Here is a 24,201-nt window from a genome sequence, read left to right as displayed (position 1 = left end):
GCAGTATGTTTCTTGGTGTTTTCTCTTCCCCTTTCAAAGTTATTCTCTACCCTGAGGCATGAATGATGCTCTCAAATAACAAATGCATTCTCCCTACTCCTTTGCCCGAAACCTTGCCTGTCCTTTCCAGTTCTTTATAGAACACTCATTCTTTCTTTTGGCTTTAATTTTTAATATTTTCTAACATATAATTCACATAGCATGCAATTTACCCATCAAAGGGTAAAATTAAATAAATTGCCTTTTAGTATATTCACAGAGTTGTGCAATCATCAACGCAATAAATTTGGGGACATTTTCATCACCTCAAAAAACAAGTCCCGCTCCACTTGACTGTCACTCCCCTGTCACCTTACCACCACCTGCCAGCCTTAGGCAATCACTTTTGTATCTATAGATTTGTCTGTTCTGGAAATTCTGTATAAATGGAAGCATTCAAAATGCGGACTTCGTTACTAACTTCTATTCACTTAGCATAGTGATTTCAAGGTTCATCTATGTTGTGGCTTGTGTAAGTTCTTCATATTTTTTATTGACAAATAATATTTCATTATATAGAAATAGTACATTTTATTTATCCATGCATTAGTAGATGGATATTTGTGTTGCTTTCACTTTTTGGATTTATTAATAATGCTCTTATGGACATTTATGTAGTACATGCTTTTGTGTGGACATAGATCTTTAATTCTCTTGGGAGTGTAATGGCTGAATCATACGGTAACTCTGTGTTTAACATTTTGAGTACCTGTCAGACATTTTATCAAAAGCACCTGCACCGTTCTACATTCCTATCACATGTGCACTAAAGTTCCATTTTCTCCAGATCCTATCCAATGCTTGTTATTACCTGTCTTTTTGTTTATAGCCATCCCTGGGGGCATGAAGTAGTATGGAGTTTTGGTATGCATTTTCATGATGACTAAGGATGTTGAGCATCCTTTCATGTTTTTGTCAATGTTCCTTTGACTTTTGAGGCTGTTTTGGGCATTCTTGTCTGTCTCTCCAGCCACTTCACATCTTACCTCTCTCCACCTTATATTGGATATGCCAGCTCTAGGGAGCTTCTTTCAACTCTTTGAACATGTCATTTTCCCCTCTAGTCCAGGCCTATGTAGTTCCCATTTCCTTCCTAACTTTCCTCCTATTTGCTTGGCCAGGGCTGACTTCATGGATATGTGACATGTACAGTTGCACAGAGCCCAACACTCAGCAGGGCCCTGCACTGGGTTGAAAGTGCTGCTGTGGTTGTCTTAAAATTCATAGTAACTTTTGAACAAAAGACCTCACATTTCAGTTTCAGTGGGCCCTGCAAATTACACAGCCAATCTGCTGCCTTACTTATCCTTCAGGACCCTGTTCAGGCAGAAATATCTGCAAGTAATTGTTCCTCACCTCTGTAGACTGTACTAGGTGTTCTTCCTTAATTTCATCTATGTCAGATGAAATTTATGATTTTCCTCTAAGCCTTTTAACCTTTGAGGCTAAAGGCTTTGCCTTTCTTATCCATCTTTCTGTCCTCAGAACCCAGCATAGTGCTGGTCACATAGCTATGGTACAGTATGTAACTCAGCCACATAGTTATGGCCCAGGTAGTGAGCCATATGGCAAAAGTAATTCAGAATATGAACTCCAGGGCCAGACAGCCTGGGCATCCCACTGTTATCACTTATAAGCTGTGTGGGACCTGGGCAAGTTATCTAATGTTTCTGTGCCTCATTTTGCTCATCTTTAAAATGGGGATGATATTAGTCCCAATCTCATAGCACTATTAAGAGGATCACAACAGTATTATGAACTAATAAATGTAAAATATTTAGTATGTATCTAATTATCACCTATTGTATGTGTTAGCAGTTATTCATTCCTATATTCAATTCCTATTTGTTGAATAAATTACTGACTGTATGTGCAAAGAGAAGAAAAGGGCCCTAGAGCCAGTGAAGAAACTACAAAAGTTAAGAAATTTTATTGGACATATTACTTTTTGTTTCATCAATTTACATTGCTAGGAGGAATGGTAATTGTACAAAAGTGTATTTCATGACATCAAAATAGGAGTACACTTAGGAAGGTGGGATCAAGCCCAGAGGAAAAAGACATTAAAACTAAGAGTAAATATAGAAATCTTATAAGAGCAAGACAATCTTTCTGCTTAAATTTCTTTGCAGAAATTAGTGAATGTAATGAAACTTTATCATGATTTTGAGAAGTCAGTTTGGGTAAATTAATGCCAATAATGTTTGGAAAGAGTCTGTTTTCTTTTTTTATACATTTAGCAGTTATGCCTTGCTGCTACCGCTATGTATTTGAAGCTGTTTAATTTGCATTCAATAGAGATTTAATGCCATTGAAAATAATTCAAACATAATATATAATAAAAAGAATCGCTCCCCCAAAACTGCATATCATACAATGAGAAAAAAATAACATTTAGTCAAAGGGTAAAATTTGTTGTGTGTCTGCATGTGTCTTGGGTCCTGCATGTGTTCTCTATCAGCCTGCCCAATGTCAGGAGAGCCCACGTTCTCACAGTCTCTTCTCTGCACCTACTGGGTTCTCTCAGTTCTCTCATAAGCCTTCTGGTGGCATATGCCCAGAATACTCTCTACAACACTACCCCTCTTTCACCATTTCCAGATCCCAATCCACACTTTGGTTTAACAAGGAACATACCTCTGACTCTAACCCACCCCTCCATTAACACCCCCAAAATGAAACTGTGGTGTTCCTACATTGTATTTTTTTTAACATTTTTATTGGGGTATAATTGCTTTACAATGGTGTGTTAGTTTCTGCTTTATAACAAAGTGAATCAGTTATACATATACATATGTTCCCATATCTCTTCCCTCTTGCGTCTCCCTCCCTCCCACCCTCCCTATCCCACCCCTCCAGGCGGTCACAAAGCACCGAGCTGATCTCCCTCTGCCATGCGGCTGCTTCTCACTAGCTATCTACCTTACTTTTGTTAGTGTATATATGTTCATGACTCTCTCTCGCCCTGTCACAGCTCACCCTTCCCCCTCCCCATATCCTCAAGTCCGTTCTCCAGTAGGTCTGTGTCTTTACTCCTGTCTTACCCCTAGGTTCTTCATGACATTTTTTTTTTATTGCATATATATGTGTTAGCATACGGTGTTTGTCTTTTTCTTTCTGACTTACTTCACTCTGTATGACAGACTCTAGGTCTATCCACCTTATTACAAATAGCTCAATTTCATTTCTTTTTATGGCTGAGTAATATTCCATTGTATACATGTGCCACATCTTCTTTATCCATTCATCTGATGATGGACACTTAGGTTGTTTCCATCTCTGGGCTATTGTAAATAGAGCTGCAATGAACATTTTGGTACATGACTCTTTTTGAATTTTGGTTTTCTCAGGGTATATGCCCAGTAGTGGGATTGCTGGGTCATATGTAGGTCTATTTGTAGTTTTTTAAGGAACCTCCATACTGTTCTCCATAGTGGCTGAACCAATTCACATTCCCACCAGCAGTGCAAGAGTGTTCCCTTCTCTCCACACCCTCTCCAGCATTTATTGTTTCTAGATTTTTTGATGATGACCATTCTGACTGGTGTGAGATGATATCTCATTGTAGTTTTGATTTGCATTTCTCTAATGATTAATGATGTTGAGCATTCTTTCATGTGTTTGTTGGCAATCTGTATATCTTCTTTGGAGAAATGTCTATTTAGGTCTTCTGCCCATTTTTGGATTGGGTTGTTTGTTTTTTTGTTATTGAGCTGCATGAGCTGCTTGTATATTTTGGAGATTAATCCTTTGTCAGTTGCTTCATTTGCAAATATTTTCTCCCATTCTGAGGGTTGTCTTTTCGTCTTGTTTATGGTTTCCTTTGCTGTGTAAAAGCTTTGAAGTTTCATTAGGTCCCATCTGTTTATTTTTGTTTTTATTTCCATTTCTCTAGGAGGTGGATCAGAAAGGATCTTGCTGTGATTTATGTCATAGAGTGTTCTGCCTATGTTTTCCTCTAAGTGTTTTGATAGTTTCTGGCCTTACATTTAGGTCTTTAATCCATTTTGAGCTTATTTTTGTGTATGGTGTTAGGGAGTGATCTAATCCCATAATTTTACATGTATCTGTCCAGTTTTCCCAGCACCACTTATTGAAGAGGCTGTCCTTTCTCCACTGTACATTCCTGCCACCTTTATCAAAGATAAGGTGTCCATATGTGTGTGGGTTTATCTCTGGGCTTTCCATCCTGTTCCATCCTACATTGTATTTTTGAGTTTATTTGTATTATATCTTAGAAGTAATATCTGTCTTCTTGGTTAAACTTAAATTCCATGAAGAGCGGAAATTATTGTATTTTGCTCAGTTTATATCCCCAGCGCCTGGGTGCTTATTGTGAAACAAGTGCACATATACAGAAAAAAGTGTTGAGTAACTAAGTGACATGATCCACAATTTTCTCAAAAGGCCAAAGGGTCAATGACTCTAAAAAGGTTCAAAGACAAGAGTGTGAGGAAGAAGAAAGAAAGGAATACTGTCCAACTCAGATGTGTTGTGCACTACAATTGGATCCCAAATTTGACAGTAAATGTCTAGTCAGGTAAAGCCACAAAAATAAACAGGACACATTATATAAATTCAAATGCCCAACAGTTAAAATTTACAACAAAATATTTATGTTTGAACTAAACTGAAGATGGTAGTTATCACATAGATATTTGATTAAGGGATTATTGAAAGGACAGTAAACTCTATAAATAATTATTTTATCAAAATATTGAAATACTATTCAAGCAGTTCTTAAGCTGACCTTCCAGAAAGGCAAAAGATATAATATCAAGTTAAATTTCAGAGAGTCCTTCTGTAAAGGACTGGAATAATAATGTACAGTCAGACACTTTCTAATCATGTTAGTGCAGTGATAGAAACTGAAAATACTAGATGGAGAACTAATGTGCCCATTAACCTGTCTCAATCAAATATCAGATGTCTTAAATGAATCTTCAGTAAGTAATGAATCAAAGCCAAGATATAATGAATTTTCTTTCAGATATGTGTAATGCCTTTTTGTAGCACAAAGAGAAAGATGTCCTTTGGAATGTCAGAAATGAGGAGAAATGACTTTGGTTTTCTAGTCAATGCATATTGTGCATTATTACAAAGCCAATGCCAACTCTGAAAATGACTTACAATTTCTCAATGAATCACACACATTCCAGAAGAAATTCTATTCTTCCGGAATTTCTATTAATTTTAGATATATTATTAAAAACTTTTAAATAAAACCATTTTTACTAATAGCATGCTAACTTTACACACACGGATAGTTTTCCACAAGTCAAAAACCGTATCATAATAACAAAAGTACCTGTTGATTTTTAAGGTGGGTAAATTTACTTTTTAATGTGCAAAAGAACAATATTTTCCCTAATGAAAGAAGGAACAATTTGCTTCGCATCATTATTAATGTATCTTGCCACATTCTAATTAAGGTATTAAATGTCACGTTTTTAATCCATAGTAAAGTATAGCTGAAGGATTACATTTCCTTTATTCAATTATATGTACATTTCACTATATCTTAATTTGCTTTATAAAAATTTTAGAATGTAATGATTCTGTCCTAGGTACTAATCCGGGTGACTTTCACACAAAGTACCATAAAAATATTCTCGCATTTGTACAACTATAATATCAAACTGCAGGATAAAATCTGAAATTCCAGTAAGACTAGAAAAAGCAATGTGTCCCAAGAAAAGCACAGGGACATTATATCTGTATGTATAGTAGTCAACCAGGGATTATTTTGAGGATAAATTGATATCTGGCCAAGAAATTGAAAGAATGATGGTAGAATACTGCCACGTAAATATGGAAGAGATAAGGGGGAAAGATTTGAGAAAGGTGTGTGAAGGCTGCTTAGAAAGCACAGGACATTCATGACAATACAAATAATTCACATTAAATGGAATCCAAATTAACAGTATCCAAATTGTAAACTGTGCTTAAACAGAAAGGTAATACCATATGGAAGTCCGTAAACATCAGGCTAATGGATTGGGGTTTTACTTGGGAGGCAATACAATGTTATTTGTAATTATAGAGTGTGAGGTCCAGGGATGTGAAACCTTCATAAAGTTGTTATGAGAAATAAAAGTTTGCTTTAAAAAAAAAGACTTATTCTTAGTTACACAAGAAATAATTTCTGCAGCTGGAATGATTTTTTGCTAAGAGAAACATAGGAAATAACATAATGTTGAAGGCTTTTGCAGAGTCAGGGAGTCTTTTTTGGTCACATTCAGCCTGAATGTGATTGTTCTCTCTGAAATCCAGAGACGCCTGTCAATATCCTTCCAACTTAGCAGCACAACTAAAACTGTAAATGGAGAGGCAGAGAGCAGATAGGTCTATGGAAACACAGTTGCTGAAAATTGGAAATCATAATGTCGAGCAAGATGATAAACTGACATTTATCATTATTCAGAATATAAATAGATGAATAAATGTTCAGTAACTGATCCAAGACTGAGGACATGGTATAGCATAGGACATGGGAAAGAATTAGTATCATTCATAGAAAGACAACTGGGAGAGGGCAGGTGATGCTGGGTAAGGCGTGATGTATTCATCTGCACATGCTAGTTTGAGATATACATCAAATGGACTTGCCCTGCATATGATATATCTAGTTATGTAGCTCCAGGGAAAGAAGGATCCTGGGTGGAGAAAGAGTGACTAGAGATCATCAGTGTATATGTGGGCAGGGATAAGAGTGCCTAAGTGGATTGTATTGACTGAAAAGACACTAGAGTCCAGGACAGAATACAGAGGCCCCGAGGAAGAAAGGAGGCTGTAACCAAAACCAAACCCAAGGAAACTACAACCAAAACTGGGAGAAAAATCAGGATCATGTGAGTGTCTTGAAAGCCAAGGGAAGTCGGCACACAAGAAAGGAAGGATATAGTTCAATAGGATTTAATGATGAACAGAGTTGCAGTGAGATAAGGACCAAAGAATACCTATTTAGTTATGGAACAGCAGTTAGTTACCTTGTATAACAATTGTCCATTTTGCTTTTGGGTTTATTCATTCTGATTTTTAACTTCTGTGGATTTTTACATTTTGCTTTCTTTCAATTAAGTAAATGAGTTTGGCAACTGAACTTCTTCAAAATTGGCAGAAGAGAATGCCCTCTGCTTGAAAACTTCACTTTACTATTTCTTTAGCAATACTTGGGAGGTGGGGAACATATTTTTGACATAGAAATCTTGATCTAAGTTGCATAATACATCCCTAATATGCTTTTGTTTATTTCTTTGTTTTTGAAGACCATTTTCCAGATAGTGAATTATGAGTGAGTGATAGGATTGTATAATGATTGCATTCCTATATAAAATTAAAAAGCAAAAAAAAGTAACCATATTGTGCCCCAATCAACATGTTTGAAAAAGAGCTTTAAGATAGTCTTTTAATATTAATAAAGGAAAATAGTTAAACATAATTTTAATAATGCAAAGTACACACATGTATTGAAATTTGTTCAAATCTGTCATATAGAAAATTAAACAACCATTATACTGTTTATAATAACATACATATTTCAATTGAATGTATGATATACAATATTTTGTTGAACACTAAAACCTCAACTATTAAAAAGAATCAATTCAATAATGGTAGAGCAGATGTTTCCAATGAGTTATAAAGTGCTAAAAGTTCACTATATTTCTTGATAGTACAGAGTAAAATTCAATGAATAAACTATTCTTGTTTTAAATATGTGTGCTATAAAGGTATTTGATTTAAGAAAATTCTATAATTATGTTGCACACAATAATTCTTATTTGAAATATAATCTATATGTTATTGGATTATAAGCAATTCCTTGATTTGAGTCATATTTGTGGAGTTAAGTGATTAATAATTTCCATATTGTTTCCAATGACTTCCTAAGAATGCTGTGTTTTTAATAGTGTATCTATGATGCATATGGTACCAATTATGCTTATGAGCAATGCTGTTGCATTCATTCAAAAATGAAAACTATAAATTCCTCTTAAAGTCTTTAATTGTCATACATCTTGATACATTCTCCTTATTTAGTGAAATAGAAAACTAAAATACAGCAGGAATATCATTTTCACTGGTAGGCTTTAGCCAGAATTGAATAGGCATTATTGTCATTTTGCTATGTTTGTAAAGAACACAATTGAAAGACAACAAAATCCTTCCGAGAAGAACATACTAGCTTTATAAAAAGCAAAAAGCATAATAAATAAAAGAGGTTGATAAAACTTATGTTTAAGTTTTTACTACTTACAAGTCAGTGTTCCTGTAAGCAAGTGGGCTGGTAAAATGGATTAGCTAAAAATAGTAAAGTATAAATAAACACTGCTTTTTTGAAATAAAAAATGAATACAGGTAAGAGTTTATTTTCATTTATTGTGTCTATGATAAATGCAATATGTTTCATCATCATTTTACACAAAATACGCATAAAATCTATATTTTTCCTGAATCAATGTAAACAGAGCCCAGATGGACGTATCGAAGTCAGAGGGCAGCACAGAAGCTCATCACTGCATATTAAAGATGTGAAGTTGTCAGATTCAGGGAGATATGACTGTGAAGCTGCAAGTAGAATCGGAGGGCACCAGAAAAGCATGTACCTTGATATTGAATGTAAGTTATTTTCATTTTGTATGTTTATTAAAACAACTTTTCTGCTTTGAAAAACATGTATTTTCATGGGAAAATCAAAATACAGTAGTTCATTTTGTAGTATGTAATGCATAACTTTAGAAGGAATGCAGCCAAAGTCAGTTATTAGAGACATCTAGTGGCGGTTATGGGAGATTTCACAGTGCTGTATGTTTAATGGTCTTAATGTTGCTTATCCTGAAAATTGTGGCCTTTTATTACACAGCGTTTAACCCAAAACACAATGTAAACTGAATTACATTAGTTATAAGTAATTGATCAACATCACCTTAGATTTTTATCTGTTTATTCCTAATATTAATGGTCCTGTGTTTCACATATGTAGTGAGAATTTCATTTCTCATTTCAAGTTGTTTTGTTGAATTATTTTACATCCTCATAAGTTATTGTATAGTATTTAAAATACAGTACTTAGGATACTCTATTTTTCAAGGGCTGATTGCTAACAAACTATAAGTTGTTTTTTGATCACAGATGCACTCCTCCGTTGATGTTAAAGTCTTGCATATTGGTTTATTCAGCTTTTTCTGGAATTTCTCTCTAAGTAGCATTTTAACTGCATGCCACAAATAGTGATATGTTGTCTCTCTCTTGGCTTTCAGTTGAAAATATTTTCTACATTTCTTGGTGATTTCATCACTGGTCAATAGTTATTTATGAAGATATGTTTAGCTTCCAGATATTTATTGTTTTCATAGATATTTTGCTGTTACTTATTTCTAATTTAATACAGTTGTGCTTAGAAAATACATTCTATATGATTTTGATGTTTTCATATTTATTGAGGTTTATTTTATGTCCCAGCGTTATGATCTACCTAGTGAATACATAATGTGTACTTGAAAAACATATATATTCTGCAGATATTGTGCTCTATACATATACATTAGATCAAGGTGGGTGTTAGTGTTCTTTAATCTTCTGTGTCTTTACTGAATTTGTTTTGTTCTATTAGAGTGATGGTTGTTAAAATCCTCCACCATGATTGTGAACTTTTTTCTCTCTCTGTAATCCTGTTGATTTTTGCATCATATATTTTGAGGCTCAGTGACACAGTACACATTTATAGTTATCTTCTCTTAGTTTCCTATTGTCGCTATAACTAATGACCAAGAATTTTATTGCTGTAAACAACACAATATATTATTTTAAGCTCTTGAGGTCAGAGGTTGGAAATGATTCTCACTGGGATAAAATCAAGTGTCCGTAGGGTTGTGTTTCTTTATGGAAGCCCTACAGGAGATTCCCTTTTCTTGTCTTTTCCATTTCTAGAATCTGCCCACCTTCCTTGGCTTGCAGTCTCCTTCCAACTTCAAAGCCAGCTTTGGCAGATTGAGTCTTTCTCGCATCGTATCACTTTGACTCTGCTTCCTTCCTCACATCTTCTCTATATTTGACTTCCCTGCAATTACATTGGACCCACATTGGGTAATCCAGGATAATTCTCTCAACTCAACATCCTTTACATCACAGTTGCAAAGTTCTTTTTTCCCATGTGAAGTAACATGCTCAAAAGGTCTGGAGATTATGATATGAATATCACTGGGGGATCATTATTCTCTCTCCCATTCTCTCTCTCCATATGTCTTCCTCATGAATTATTCATTTTCTGCACTAATCTCTGACTCGATGTACTTTAACGTTTAATAGCTGTTCATGTTCTCTCAGAGTTAATTATCTGACACTTTACATTAAATGTAGAAACCTGACAACCATATAGGTGCCTTTACAAGTGCTTCACACTGATCTTTTTTTATTATTAATATCATATGTATTATATCTGCATTCATATTAATTGAGAATCTCACCAGAAATTATGATGATTTTTGTTTTAAGAGTTATAGATATATTAAGGAACTGAAGAGGAAAAAAAATGTTATTTACTCGTCTCTTTACCATTTCCTTTTACTCTTCCTCCATCCTTAAAGATTCAGATTTTCCTCTGATATTATTGTCCTCCAGTCTGAAGAAATTTCTTCCCCATTTATTGTAGGTCATATTTGTTAGGGATAGAGTCTATTATTTTTTTTTTTAAATTTTCATCTGAAAATGGCCTCTCTGTTATTCTTGATGAATTTTTTTTTTCCCCTGGGAAGAATTCTGGGTTGTCATTTCTTTAAAGATATGGCTCCACTGTCTTCTAGCCCCCTTGGTTTCTGATGATAAATCTGTGGTAATTTGAATTGTTTATCCCTTGTATGCCATGTGTCTTTTTTTTTAATTTTTCTTTTTAAATTTATGTATTTTTGGCTGTGTTGGGTTTTCGTTGCTGCGTGCGGGCTTTCTCTAGCTGCGGCGAGCGGGGGCCACTCTTCGTTGCAGTGCGCAGGCTTCTCGTTGTGGCTTCTCTTGTTGCGGAGAGCGGGCTCTAGGCACACGGGCTTCAGTAGTTGTGTCCCGTGGGCTCAGTAGTTGTGGCTCGCAGGCTCTAGAGCACAGGCTCAGCAGTTGTGGTCCATGGGCTTAGCTGCTCCGTGGCATGTGGGATCTTCCAGGACCAGGGTTCGAACCCATGTCCCCTGCACTGGCAGGTGGATTCCTAACCACTGCGCTTCCAGGGAAGCCCATGTGTCATTTTTCTAAAGCTGCTTTCAAGTTATTTTATTCATCTTTGTTATTCATAGCTTTGACTAGGATATGCCCAGGTATGGTTTTCTTTGGGTTTATCCTGTTTGAGGTATACTGAATTTCTTGAATCTGTAAATTTTGTATTTGTCAATATATTTGGCAGTTTTTTATCATATGTCTTCAAACATCTGTCCTGTCCTAATTTCTTTTTCATCTCTAGGACTTTACTTACACACATTAGACGTTTTGGCTCAAAGATCTCTGAGACACTGTTCAGTTTTATGTATCTTATTTCTCATTGTTCTTCAGATTAGATGATTTCTGTTGTTTGCTTTTCAAGTTGACGGATTCTTTACTGCATCATCTCTTTTCTGCTACTGAGTCCATCCAGTGAGGTTTCTGTTTTATTTAAGATATTATTTTTTTAGCTCTAAATTTCTAATTTTGTTCTGTTTTATATTTTTTGTTTCTCTGCTGAGATTTCTTATATATTCATTAATTCTATATGTGTTTTTTCTTTACCTCATGTAACATAGTTAAATTAGCTGCTCTAAAATCTCTATCTGGTAGATTCAACATCTGAATCATCTTGGGATGTGCATATGTTAATTGCCTTTTCCCTTTAGAATTGGTCATATTCTCCTGGTTTGTTGAATGTTGAGAAATATTGCATCGTGTCCTGGACACTGTAAATATTATGTTGTGCAGACTCTGGGTCTTGAAAAACATATGGGAAAAATGTATTTTTAAGTAGATAATCACCTCTAAGTTCTGTGTTGCCCCCTGTAATCAGGGATTCACATCTCACAGTTGATTTCTTAATGCCTTTGCTATACATTTTTGTATCTGCTCTATGCATGCCAAGGTCAGACTTTAGGCTGAGATTTCTGTGGTTTTATTTACAGAATTATGGTGTCTCCGTCTCTGACTCCTGTCTGGGATTACCCCCACAGTATTCAACCTGTATTGGCTTCTTTCCAGCATACCCTCTATATTTCTGGATGTGTTTTAGGTCCAGAATCACTTCGACGCTCCTTGTCTAGTACCTGCCCTCTAGACAAAGCAATGAGGGTGAAAAAAAACAAAACAAAACAAAGAAACTAGTTTTCATTCCCCTCCACAGTCCCTGATTTTGTTTACTTTCCAGAAGCCTTAGGGGAGTGTTGTTGTTGTTGTTTTGCTTGATTTGTGCTATTTCTAGTCCTTTTAATTATTACCAGTAGGGGAGTTGGGCTATCACAGGCTTGTCCTGCCATTATGGAAACAGAAAGGTATATATATTCTGCTTTTAAGAAAACTTTGTCATAAGAATTTTTGGTTTCACTAGTTCCTGGAAACAAGAGTATGAATGTCTTAGTTTCAGTTTTCAGCAATTTTTAATTTATTTCCTCCCTTCATTTTCTTTTCAAATTTTATATTTATTTTTCATAACCATACATCCTTAAAGAAACCATTACCCTGATCAAAAGATTGTTCAATTGCGAAGTCCTGAAAAGTAAGTTGTTGAGCTTCTTTTTTCTCCTGCTGTATATCAATCTTCTGTGTAGTCAATTTTATTTAATTTGACATTTTTATCTATACCCACACTTAATCTACCTAGAAAGTATAGTAAGTTCTACATATGTGAATCATTTCAAATTTTAAATTGAGAGATAGGGGATTTCCCTAGAGGTCTAGTGGTTAGGATTCCCCGTTGCCTGGGTTCAGTCCTGGTCAGGGAACTGAGATCCTGCAAGCCCTGCAACGTGGCAAAAAAAAATTAATAATAATAAATTAAAATAAATAAATAGAGAGATAGGATAGCTTTAGCTGAGTTTTAGAGTTTAGAGGTTCAGAATTTTAATAGTATCCTTTACCTATAAAGGGAATAATTCTCCTGATATAGGCTGAATTTCATGTGAAGCAAAGGAAAATGTTTTATATTTTAAGATTAATAAACACACTATCAAACTTTATTCGTGCATTCTATTGACATGCTTCCTTTTTTGTTTTTTCAATCTTCAAATGAAAGGAGTTTCTCTTGTGGATTTAACCTATACATGAATCCTGTATTTAAGCTATGGCCTCTTGTTTTCTCCCCATGATGAATCTCTTTTAAATATCTGTTACAAATTACTTGAAAATCTCTGACAGTCTAGCTTCCTCTTTGATTAACCCAGACTCTTACAGTATTGCTTCATATGCCTTACTCAAGATGCTCCATTTTTCACAATCAAATTTACTGATGAATTCCAGAATGCTGGGAGCCCAGCTCACTTTTCAAACTTTATGCTACATTTAGCAAGATACAAGTTTGCCCATATATGTGCCCAACCTCTACTCTATTGTAGGTAATGAGATTATTACCTTCTAGGTACTTAACGATAATTTATTAAAACTGAATCATGTAAAAACTGCTTAAAGTGGATGAATATTATGATGCAAATTTATTTATGTTATATAAATATTCTAGTAAAAGATAAATTTATACTTAAGTAGAAAATAAAATAATTATTCATCTTAATATCATTAATAGCTAAGATTCAGATTTTATTCATGTGGTAGGAGCAGAGTAAATGCCATTATGTTATCTTTTGTCTATAGTTATTATTATTTTTGAGTATGGAATTAAATAATCGTTTGGAACATGTGACCATGGTTGTAATTTAAAATTTAGCCTGTTCTTCTCTTTCACTTGCAAGTAACTTCCTTGTTAGTGTCATTGTATTATGAAGGTTGGAACACTTTTTTATGCCTGCAGTGCTACTATTTGTAAAATATCTTATTATCTTCTCATATGAAGACTAGTAGAAATTTTGGTTGGATAGGGCAGCATAACAACCATGATAAATACTTAGCTTATCAAATAAGCTTATTTCTTGATAATTAAAGCCTGTGTTGTTATAAAATAGGATATTTTATTTAGTGACAAATTTATAGTAGTAATAATTTAATGCAATGGCATGTAATACCTTGAAAAGTTATTGATGTAAATAAATATTTGTATGTTAGAAATAGTAAGAATGTTTTTATTTTCCATCTTTGATTCAAAACAGTACAGAAATTATGAGCATTACGAAGAAATTATACAATGTCACAAAACATTTACCATTCTTTACTATGTGATTCAAGAAACTACAGTGTAATATTGTTAAGAATGAGTGAAAAAGAACTGAGCCATTTATAATTTGATACCAACCACATTTATTATAGTACCACTAAACTTAAGGTGCTTAGGAGATTATCTCTTTTTTTTTGTTCAAAACCTCTTTTGTATTTCAGTTTAAGCAGACTCCTTGGCATCCTGCCAGTTCATTTTCAACATTCCAAAGGCATTACCCTTTCTAAGAAGCATGAGTTGAACTAAAGTTCCAATTTATAAAACAAAGGAGATAACAAGCATGTGATATGTAGTTGAATGCAATAAGCACCGATTACATAGTACATTTGATGGCAATTAGAATCAAGTTTTGTGAGTAGGTACTCATTACTTATTACCTATTAATTAGACTTAATTATTTTATGTGATTAATTTAAGAGTTACATGGTAAAAATGCCTGCTAAGAAATATTGAATTTTTAATTTGCATTTTTTTCTCATTGAGCTCTCTGCACCTGCTTTTATTTCTTGTTAGAGATAATAGCAATATTCAAATGAATTTTCTCCTGTGTAAAAGTTGTTAGCAATATCAGAAACCTCTTAAGGATATAGAGATATTAGTTAACCTTATAACACATATTCATGTTACTTCTAGACTTAACATGTATTCCATATAATTAATAAAACTTTGTTTTATTGCACAATTATTTCCTCAAGTTTTGCAGTCTTTCAAAATAACTAATTCCAGTAGCATGCTCTGCTACATGTACAGGATGAGGTAGGTAAGATGTGACCATAGTTTTAACATTTAAAGAGAGTATCTCAATAACACTTAGGAAAACTCCTTGTTCATAGCAGACAAACATTTTATATCTGTGATTAAAATCTTGTCTTATGAACATACCCTATACACTCACCATAATACATTTAAATTGTTCAGACTTTAAAGAAGATGGCTTATTTGCAGAAGTAAATTGGTTCTAATGTCAGCAATTATTTAGATTTTATACCCTTCATGATAATTTCAAGGAACATCTGAAAGAAATATAAAGTCTATGTCTACATCCAGAAGATAAGAATAGATCATTAAAAGAGAAAGGTGAAAAAATCTTTTACCGCTCACCTGTATTATTTTAACCCAGACTTTACATGGACCTCCTGGGGAAATTTGAAATATCACATTCTTCATGTGTACAGATACTATAACTTACTCTAGTTTTTTTTTTTTTTTTCTTTTGCATTACACGGGCCTCTCACTGCTGTGGCTTTTCCCGTTGCAGAGCACAGGCTCCGGACGCGCAGGCTCAGCAGCCATGGCTCACAGGCCCAACCGCTCTGCGGCATGTGGGGTCTTCCTGGACCCGGGCAGGAACCCATGTCCCCTGCATCAGCAGGCGGACTCTAAACCACTGCGCCACCAGGGAAGCCCAACTTACTCTAGTTTTATCACATTTTGTCTATCTCTGACAGATATAATCTGATTCAGATTAAATTTTGTGAAAATGTACTTCAGAGATTATGATGATGAAAAGTTGTTAAGGAATTTTAGGAAATATCTAACCCTTGAGAGGATAAATCTTAGAAATGAACCAATATCAGACAAACAAATGAAATAGTCATTGTGTTTAACTACTGGATTTATCACTACCTCTTGGCACCTGCTTAACCTAATTGTCCCGAAATATCAGTCTCTACATCCAATTTGCCACAGCTTTCTGCCCTTCCTCTGGAATGAAGACCTTTCGCAGTGATCTCACTTCCCACTAGTACAGTGAACGTCCTAGCTTGGGCAGCTGTAACTAAATATCTTAGACTGGGAGGCTTTCACAGAACCATTTATTTCTCATGGTTCTGGAGGCTGGAAGGCCGAGATCAGGATGCCAGAATTGTCAGGTCCCTGGTGAGTGCTCTTTTGCTGGTATGTCTTCACATGGCCTTTCCTTGGTGCATGCTCGCAGGAGATATACCTCCTCTCTCTTCCTCTTTCACTAAGGACATTAATCCCATGATGGGGATTTTACTCTCATGACTTCATCTAAAATTAATTACTTCCAAAGGCCCCACCTCCAAATACCATCACATTGAGAATTAGGGATCAACATATCAATTTGGAGGAGATACAAAAATTCATTCATACATAGAAATGAGCTTTATGTATTGGACAGAGAAGACCACCTCACAGATGGAACTAATGCAGAACTTCACAGGGTGAGGCTGCACATTGCGATCACATCATATCAAGCCTTTACTGACATCACTGAGTTGTGTCTTTTTTTTTTTTTTTTTTTTTTGCGGTACGCGGGCCTCTCACTGTTGTGGCCTCTCCCATTGCAGAGCACAGGCTCCGGACGCGCAGGCTTAGCGGCCATGGCTCACGGGCCTAGTCACTCCGCGACATGTGGGATCTTCCCGGACTGGGGCACGAACCCATGTCCCCTGCATCGGCAGGCGGACTCTCAACCAAGGCACCACCAGGCACACCACCACCCAGTTGTGTCTTCTTGAAGATCCTGAAAACTGTGCTAAGACCTTGTGACAGACTGCTTACAGTCTGTCTTAGTCTGCTTGGGCTGCTATAATAAAATACCATAGACTGGTGACTTATAAAAAAACAGAAATTAATTTCTCACAGTTCTGGAGACTGGAAGTCTGAGATCAGGGGACCAGCATGTTTGGGTTCTGGTGAGGACCTTTTCCAGTTACAGACTGCTGTCTTCTACTTCTATCCTCATATGATGGAGAGTAGAGCAGAGGAAAAAGCTGTCTCCTGAGTCCTAAGGCACTGATCCCATTCATGGTAGCTCCTCCCTATGACCTCATCTAATCCTGATCCCCTCTCCAAAGCCACAAGTCCTAATACCATCACACTGCAACATATGAATTTTGTGGAGGCACAAACATTCAGTCCATAACAGGGCTCTCCCACCTTCCTCCCCCTCCTTAGGATGTGGTGCCAGTAGGTTTACCTTGCTGGACTTATTACCTGACACCATAGTCCAGAATAGCATGACCATCCAAAGTTAAGGTACTTAATTCTTGAAAAAGACCAGTCCAATAACTTGAATCCAATCAGCCAGAACTCTGTGGCCATAAATCCTTAAATCCTCTAAATTTCATTATCTAACTTCAGTGGAGCAAAGGCAAGGACAGCTTTTCTTCATACTGTCCATGGGTTGTTGATACCTATCCATGGACTTAAGCCAGCTCACAGTTTGTGATGATGTAAACTAGTTTTTTATATATTGGGCTTTACTAAAATAATGTTAAATGTCATAGTATTACGAGCTATTCTTAGATTTTAATGAATCTGCTGGGTCTAATCCTAGGACATTGGTCAACTCATTTAAATTACCCAAACTTTAGTGTCCTGATGTGTAAAGAGGAAAAGATGGATCTAAACTTATTATTTCATGAATTTAAGCATACTAAAGTTAGGATCTTAATTATATTTTTTTCATTCAACAGTATTTATCAGGCATGTATTACACACCAAACACTTTTTCAGGTGTTGAGCATGTAGAATTATAATAAAGCAAACAAAAACACTTGACTTTATGAACCTCACATTCTAGCAAGGAAAATCAATGATAAAAAAGACAAAATAGGGACTTCCCTGGTGGTGCAATGGTTAAGAATCCACCTGCCAATGCAGGGGACACGGGTTCGAGCCCTGGTCCGGGAAGATCCCACATGCCACGGAGCAACTAAGCCTGTGCGCCACAACTACTGAGCCTGCACTCTAGAGCCCGCAAGCCACAACTACTGAAGCCCAGGCTCCACAACTACTGAAGCCCATGTGCCTACAGTCCGTGCTCCGCAACAAGAGAAGCCACTGCAATGAGAAGCACGGGCACCTTAACGAAAAGTCTGCAACTAGAAAAAGCCCGCATGCAGCAACAAAGACCCAACGCAGCCAAAAATAAATAAAATAAATAAATTTATATTAAGAAAAACAGACAAAATAGCAACATACATAAGAATCAGTGAAAATGGCTAAGGAGAAGAAAATAAAGCAGTGCAGTGAGATACATCATCAGCTAATGTCACAATAAATATACATAATAAACATTCCCAAACTCAGTGACATACAGTAGTAATCTCATACTCAACTGGAACTGGCTGACCCAGGTGGTCCTTGAATAGGGAGCTCTGCTTCAAGCAGCAGTGCTTAACTCCATGTTATGGGTCCAGTAACACTTGAAACCAGACCGAAGAGGCAGCAACTGTATGGAAGAAGGCTACACCATGGTGATGGCAGAAGTACAAGAGGACAACTGAATAATGAAAGGACATTTCAAGCGTTTGCTCGTGTCACATTCAAAAAGTCACATGGTTAAGCCTAACATCAATCCAGCAGGGAAATGCACTCCTGTCCTACTGGGAGGGCTTTTGGAGAGAATATTCACTGAATAAAATAAGCCGTATCTGAAGTTCATGCCTATGAGTGAAATTTCAGATAGTTAATTTTAAAATAATATTTTGGTTGTAAAAATACGTATATTTGCACGTTTCTCTAAATTGCTTTAGACTTGCTTGTATAGTCATCGCATATGGAATAAGAAAAAACAACATACTTTTCAAGAAGTTGTTTTAAAGACATTAAAGATGTAAATGACACTTTTGTATCTTCATCTAAGAAGCTTCATAATAATTACTTGATTTCATAATATTTATTGTATAACACTAGAAATAGTGTATTAATAGTGCTTTACAAAGATTCAAAATATTTGAAAGATATAAAATAATGCAGTATATCTAGGAAGCTGGAATCTACTTATATGGAACAGCTTAGAAAGTATAAGACAACATATAATTTAATGCACCTATAATTAAATATGTGTCATAGAGATTATACAACTGAGCAGTTATATAAAAGCAGTTCTTTTATACAATAAAGAAAAAAAATCCTCTTAGAAATGTAAAATTTTCCACAGTATCTTAAAGAAGTGGAACCTGAAAATCCCATAATATTGATTCAGTATCTATGCAATTTTAAAACCTGTATGGCTCATTTGACATACTCTGTTTATTCAGATATATCCCTTTATTTCATATTTATATGGTCATCTGGAGTAAAATGTCCTCTCTCCTTTAGTATTGATGACAAGATAAACTGTTTCTGTCCCAGTGATGAAGATGAAGCCTTGATAAGAGCAATTAACCTCTTTAAACTATTATTTTTATCACTATTAGTATCTCATAATGCTTCATAAGCAGTAGAATTTCAAATAGTTCTTGTTAGATACAAATAATTCCATGACAATCCTGTTTGTTTAGGAAATTTTGATTTTTCTTGGACCTCCTAAAAAAGTCTTTTAAGGTAATAAGAGCAATTACCAATGCAGTCAGTTCAATACCATAAAAGGTAGCCTATTTTTGATACTTTTATATTTTTCTGTGATTTTCTCAGACTTCATAATGTGACTAATTTTTGTTTCCATTACTCTTGAGTCATCAGTGCTAAAACAATTGATTTAAACATTTTTCTTGCCCTGAGCAATATTCCTCAATATGATTGCTTATTTTATTCATTTAAAAAAGATCTTTATATTAGGTCTTTACTCAAAAATAAGAATTAGATGTGTAAAAATTCCAGCTCGTATGCTAATAAACCAAGATAAAAATTTCATTTGAATATATGCACATTTATTTTGAAATTTTATTTAAAATGTTTTGATTTCACACAACTACATGTTCTTTCCCAGAACGAGTAAAAACTTTTCCACTATAATGTAATGTCCACAGAGACAAACCTAATTTTTTCTAACATCTCTCTTTATTCTGAAGAAAAAAGAAACACATATTTGTGATTTTTCGGAAGCTCTTGGGGAAATCCCAAAGATGTTTTTGCATGTAATAGACATTCTAAAATGTTTACTTTGTTTTTTTTTTCTAAGTTTAGAGTTCTACTTTGGGAAAGCAAAATCAAAGTCACTTTCACAGATTTGTTCACTTGGTGAATTAAAATTGTAGGTGACTGAGAGACTATGTGGTTACCTATTTAATTAAACTGTCAATAAACTTTTTAAAATAAAAAAGGTTAAGAAAATGCTTCCTTGATTAATTTTTGTTATCTATGGTGTTTTTCATTCACACTATGGTTTACAATGGGTTCTTGCTTCTATATACTTTTAATTTAATTTAACTGACTTCTAAATCTAATTTAATTTAACTGATTTTTAAAACTATCAATTATTTGTAATATAAATGTTGTACATAATAGTATAGGACCAGCTGCTTTATATTTATTGGCAGTATATTCATCGTGGGGAAACCAAAAAAAAAGAAGAGTACACATTTTTTAGCTAAAAAAAAAAATGCTGTTAAAAGAGGAAACTCATATCAATAAACTGCTATTTTAGGAGAGGCTGTACATTTTTTGGTTTCATTTACTATAATTCAATGCTCTGAAAAGGTATCACATATGATTCATTTCTAATCATAACTTGAATTGCTTTATTTATTCCATCTGCACAAATTATTTTGCTCGATTATGTAAAAAATTAAATTTTGGTGATAGTTTATCACCCCTTTAAGTAAAATAGTGTTCTAATTAAGTATGCATTAAAGATATAAAATATTTGTCAACATAAACAATAGTTAAGCAGAAAGAAGTTGTGATCTAAGTCCTATTAAATAATACTGTGGTTGTTCGAAAGTTAAAAATATGTGCCAATTTGTTACCAATTTTCAATTAAGAGACCTAAAGGGATGTAGAAAAGGTTTATATAATTCCTTACTTTTCAGTCTTTCAGTTAAAAGGGGATAAATTTAAAGGTTAAATGGTGATAATAATAATAATAATGTGATCTCATTGTGATTAAATTTGCTAATTATATAACATGCTTAAAATAATAACTAAGTCATAAGCACCATGTTAGCTATTATCATCATCATTATTTCCAGTCTTGTTTTTATTAGGATGATGATGATGATGATGATGATGTTGATGTTGATGATGTGATGATGATGAAGACAATAATACTGAGTTTTTCTTGCTTGTTTTCTACTGTTGTGACCTAGTCATTGCATTATGCATAAAATAAGCAACATTCTAGAATGCACAATCAAGGACTTTAAGATACAATAGTGGAAGTGTTTTTATTTGCTTTTGATTTTTTTTTTTAAGTCATCAGGGTTTGATAGACTTGGGGAGTTTAAGAAATGAATTAAATTTGTGGAGCTATTTTATTTTATTTTATTTTATTTTTTTGCGGTACGCGGGCCTCTCACTGTTGTGGCCTCTCCCGTTGAGGAGCACAGGCTCCGGACGCGCAGGCTCAGCGGTCATGGCTCACGGGCCCAGCCGCTCCGCGGCATGTGAGATCCTCCCGGTCCGGGGCACGAACCCATGTCCCCTGCATCGGCAGTCGGACTCTCAACCACTGCGCCACCAGGGAAGCCCTGTGGAACTATTTTTACCTCATATAAAATTAACAACCTAGACATGAAATTAAATCACTAGATAAACAATTTACATTTTACTTATAGTTTTCTTTTCAATTTTAATGATAGTGACCAACTTTAAATTTGTTTGACATTAATAAGCACAAATTACATAAGTTACAGAATGTGCTACTGCTAAATCAGATTCTGAAGAAACTAATATTATTGTTATTTGTAAAATGACTTTAACACTGTATATCTGTATGACCAATCATCCTTCTTTTGATAATTCAGAATTTTTTATGAAAGAGATTCACTTAAGCTTTGTATCCTAAATTTACACATGAAATTGTGCATAATAATAATAATAATATAATCTTTAAAATACTGTAGCCTTTTCTGGAGATTTCAATTATATAAAGCAACAATAGGGAACAGAATAGCCATAAGTAGTACAATACTTTTATTAGTATTTGCATGTATGCTTTATGGAGGAAAGAGATTAGGACAAGAGAAAAGAACAGTAATAGTAGAAGGAGGAATAATTCACCTTACTTATGATCAAACTTTTCTTATGATCAGTAGAAAAGTTAAACAGTGATTTAATACTTAAATCACTAACAACAAATTAAAGAGAAACCCAGCATATGCTAAGAAGTCACATATAGGTATATCTTAATATAAATGACACTTATGACTCCAGAGTTATAAAATATGCTGAGATTTATGCATAACTTGGCTGTTCAAATTTAGTACAGAAAATGCACACCCAGTGCTATGGTTAGTTGGCAGTAAGCACACATCTAATTTAGTATTCCGTGTAACCATTAGAATTCCCATGACACATGGACTGAACCCAGTTAATTGCCATAGCTGATTCTGCATATGAGTGAACATACAGTAGAACTGAATCTATTAAATTATTAATTGAATTATCCTCTAAATGTGCCAAAGGATATATTAGTTTTCATTCCCTTGGTAGTTTCCTTCTGCATAAATTAAATGAGAAAATTCAATGACTGAAAAAAGTGTAAAAAAAAAGTGTCAAGGTATTTTAGACATTTGAAAGAAAAAACATGTGCAGTTAATTCTTAGCTAATTTAAAGGGCTGGCTTCTTCACAAAATAGGCAATAAGAGTCTGTGAAAAGCAAGGTATTACTGTAGATTAACACAGGATTGAAGTACTAAGTTCTGTGATGTTAGGAGAGTCAAGCAAACATTGGCACACTTTTCTTCCTCTGTTAAATGGAGTGATAGTATCTAGAATACATACTTGTCCTGGGTTTTCATTCACTGAGTTAACTATAATTTACTGAGTATCTACTGAGTGTCAAATATAAATTCAGGTGCTGTACAGACTGTGAGAAAAGCAACATCATCCTTATTCTCATGGAACTTATGTTTTAATTAGGGGGATGGAACACACACAACCACATTAAGATGAAATATACAAAAAAGTGATTAGACGGGGTACAAAGGACTGAAAGCAGGAAAGAGTCAGGGATGGTTAGGGTTTAAGGAACAAAGTTAATTTGGATCTGGATGGAGACAAGGTCACAGAAGTAGGCATAGGCCAGCTAGTGTCGAACTTTATAAACCATCATAAATGTTTTTGATTTAAGAGGTGTGAAAAGAATCTTTCGGAAAGGTTTAAGCATTATCTTAAAATAGAAACTAGTAGGCCAGTAAGCCAGTAAGGATGGGGTTTCTAAAATTGACCAGGTAATGAATATGGCTTTGACCAGATATATAATAGCATGGAGAGAAGCAAATGGTATCTTTATATACTGTGATTTATGGTGAGGAATGAATGTCAAAACTTTTAAAATCGAAGATTCTATTACAAAATAAAAGTATTGTTGCTAGTATTTGTAGTTCTTAAACTTTAATATTAAAGAAAAATTTGAAAATTTTATACCATGAAGTATGATGACTACAAGAGAGGACAGTGTTTCCACTGAAGTCTGTAAATTTTCTGGAGAGCATGCAAGACAGATTTGCTGTAATCCCAATACTGTTTTACAAGGACCATACATATTTATGTTAACAATATGATTTTAAAAGACTTAAATTTATTTTTCATTGATTGTAAAGCTTACCCTAATAATGCTTTTCAATTTTATTCACAAAATGGATAGTACTGTAGATAGTGAGGTTGTAAAGTGAGCTGCCTGATTTAATTAATTATGAACCTGTAAAAATTCAAGTAAAAGATATTTATATTTCAGTTCCCACAGCTTGTGTTGTGTTTTGTGATCAGCTCCAGCCTTCTCACGCACCGGCAGAATTCAGGAATCCAGCTAGCACTCAGCAAGAGCTAAAACAGGTCACAGGTACCAACCACCCTGTGTTTTCAGGAAAAAAGAAAAAAGAAAAAAAGACTTCAGAGCCTCAGAGGAAATGACAAGAGAAGGTGAAAAGATTGTATTAAGCAAGTAATCAAGTCAGCAAATCCTGTATAGTGACAG

General features: G+C 34.7%; 1 protein-coding gene across 2 annotated transcripts in view; it reads left to right on the top strand.

The window, feature by feature from the left end:
- NCAM2 (neural cell adhesion molecule 2) overlaps window positions 1-24,201 on the top strand; it is a 493,693-nt gene that overhangs the window by 351,382 nt on the left and 118,110 nt on the right. For both annotated transcript variants that reach the window (XM_030877736.2, XM_030877737.2), the window contains exon 9: window positions 8,511-8,661. In XM_030877736.2, coding sequence (XP_030733596.1) covers window positions 8,511-8,661 — 151 coding nt within the window. The remainder of the gene's footprint in view (window positions 1-8,510; window positions 8,662-24,201) is intronic.

Source organism: Globicephala melas, chromosome 4 (genome assembly GCF_963455315.2).
Source record: "Globicephala melas chromosome 4, mGloMel1.2, whole genome shotgun sequence".
Classification (NCBI taxonomy): Eukaryota; Metazoa; Chordata; class Mammalia; order Artiodactyla; family Delphinidae; genus Globicephala; species Globicephala melas.
Note: the sequence above shows the minus strand (reverse complement) of the source record. Positions and strands in the feature narration are given on the sequence as shown.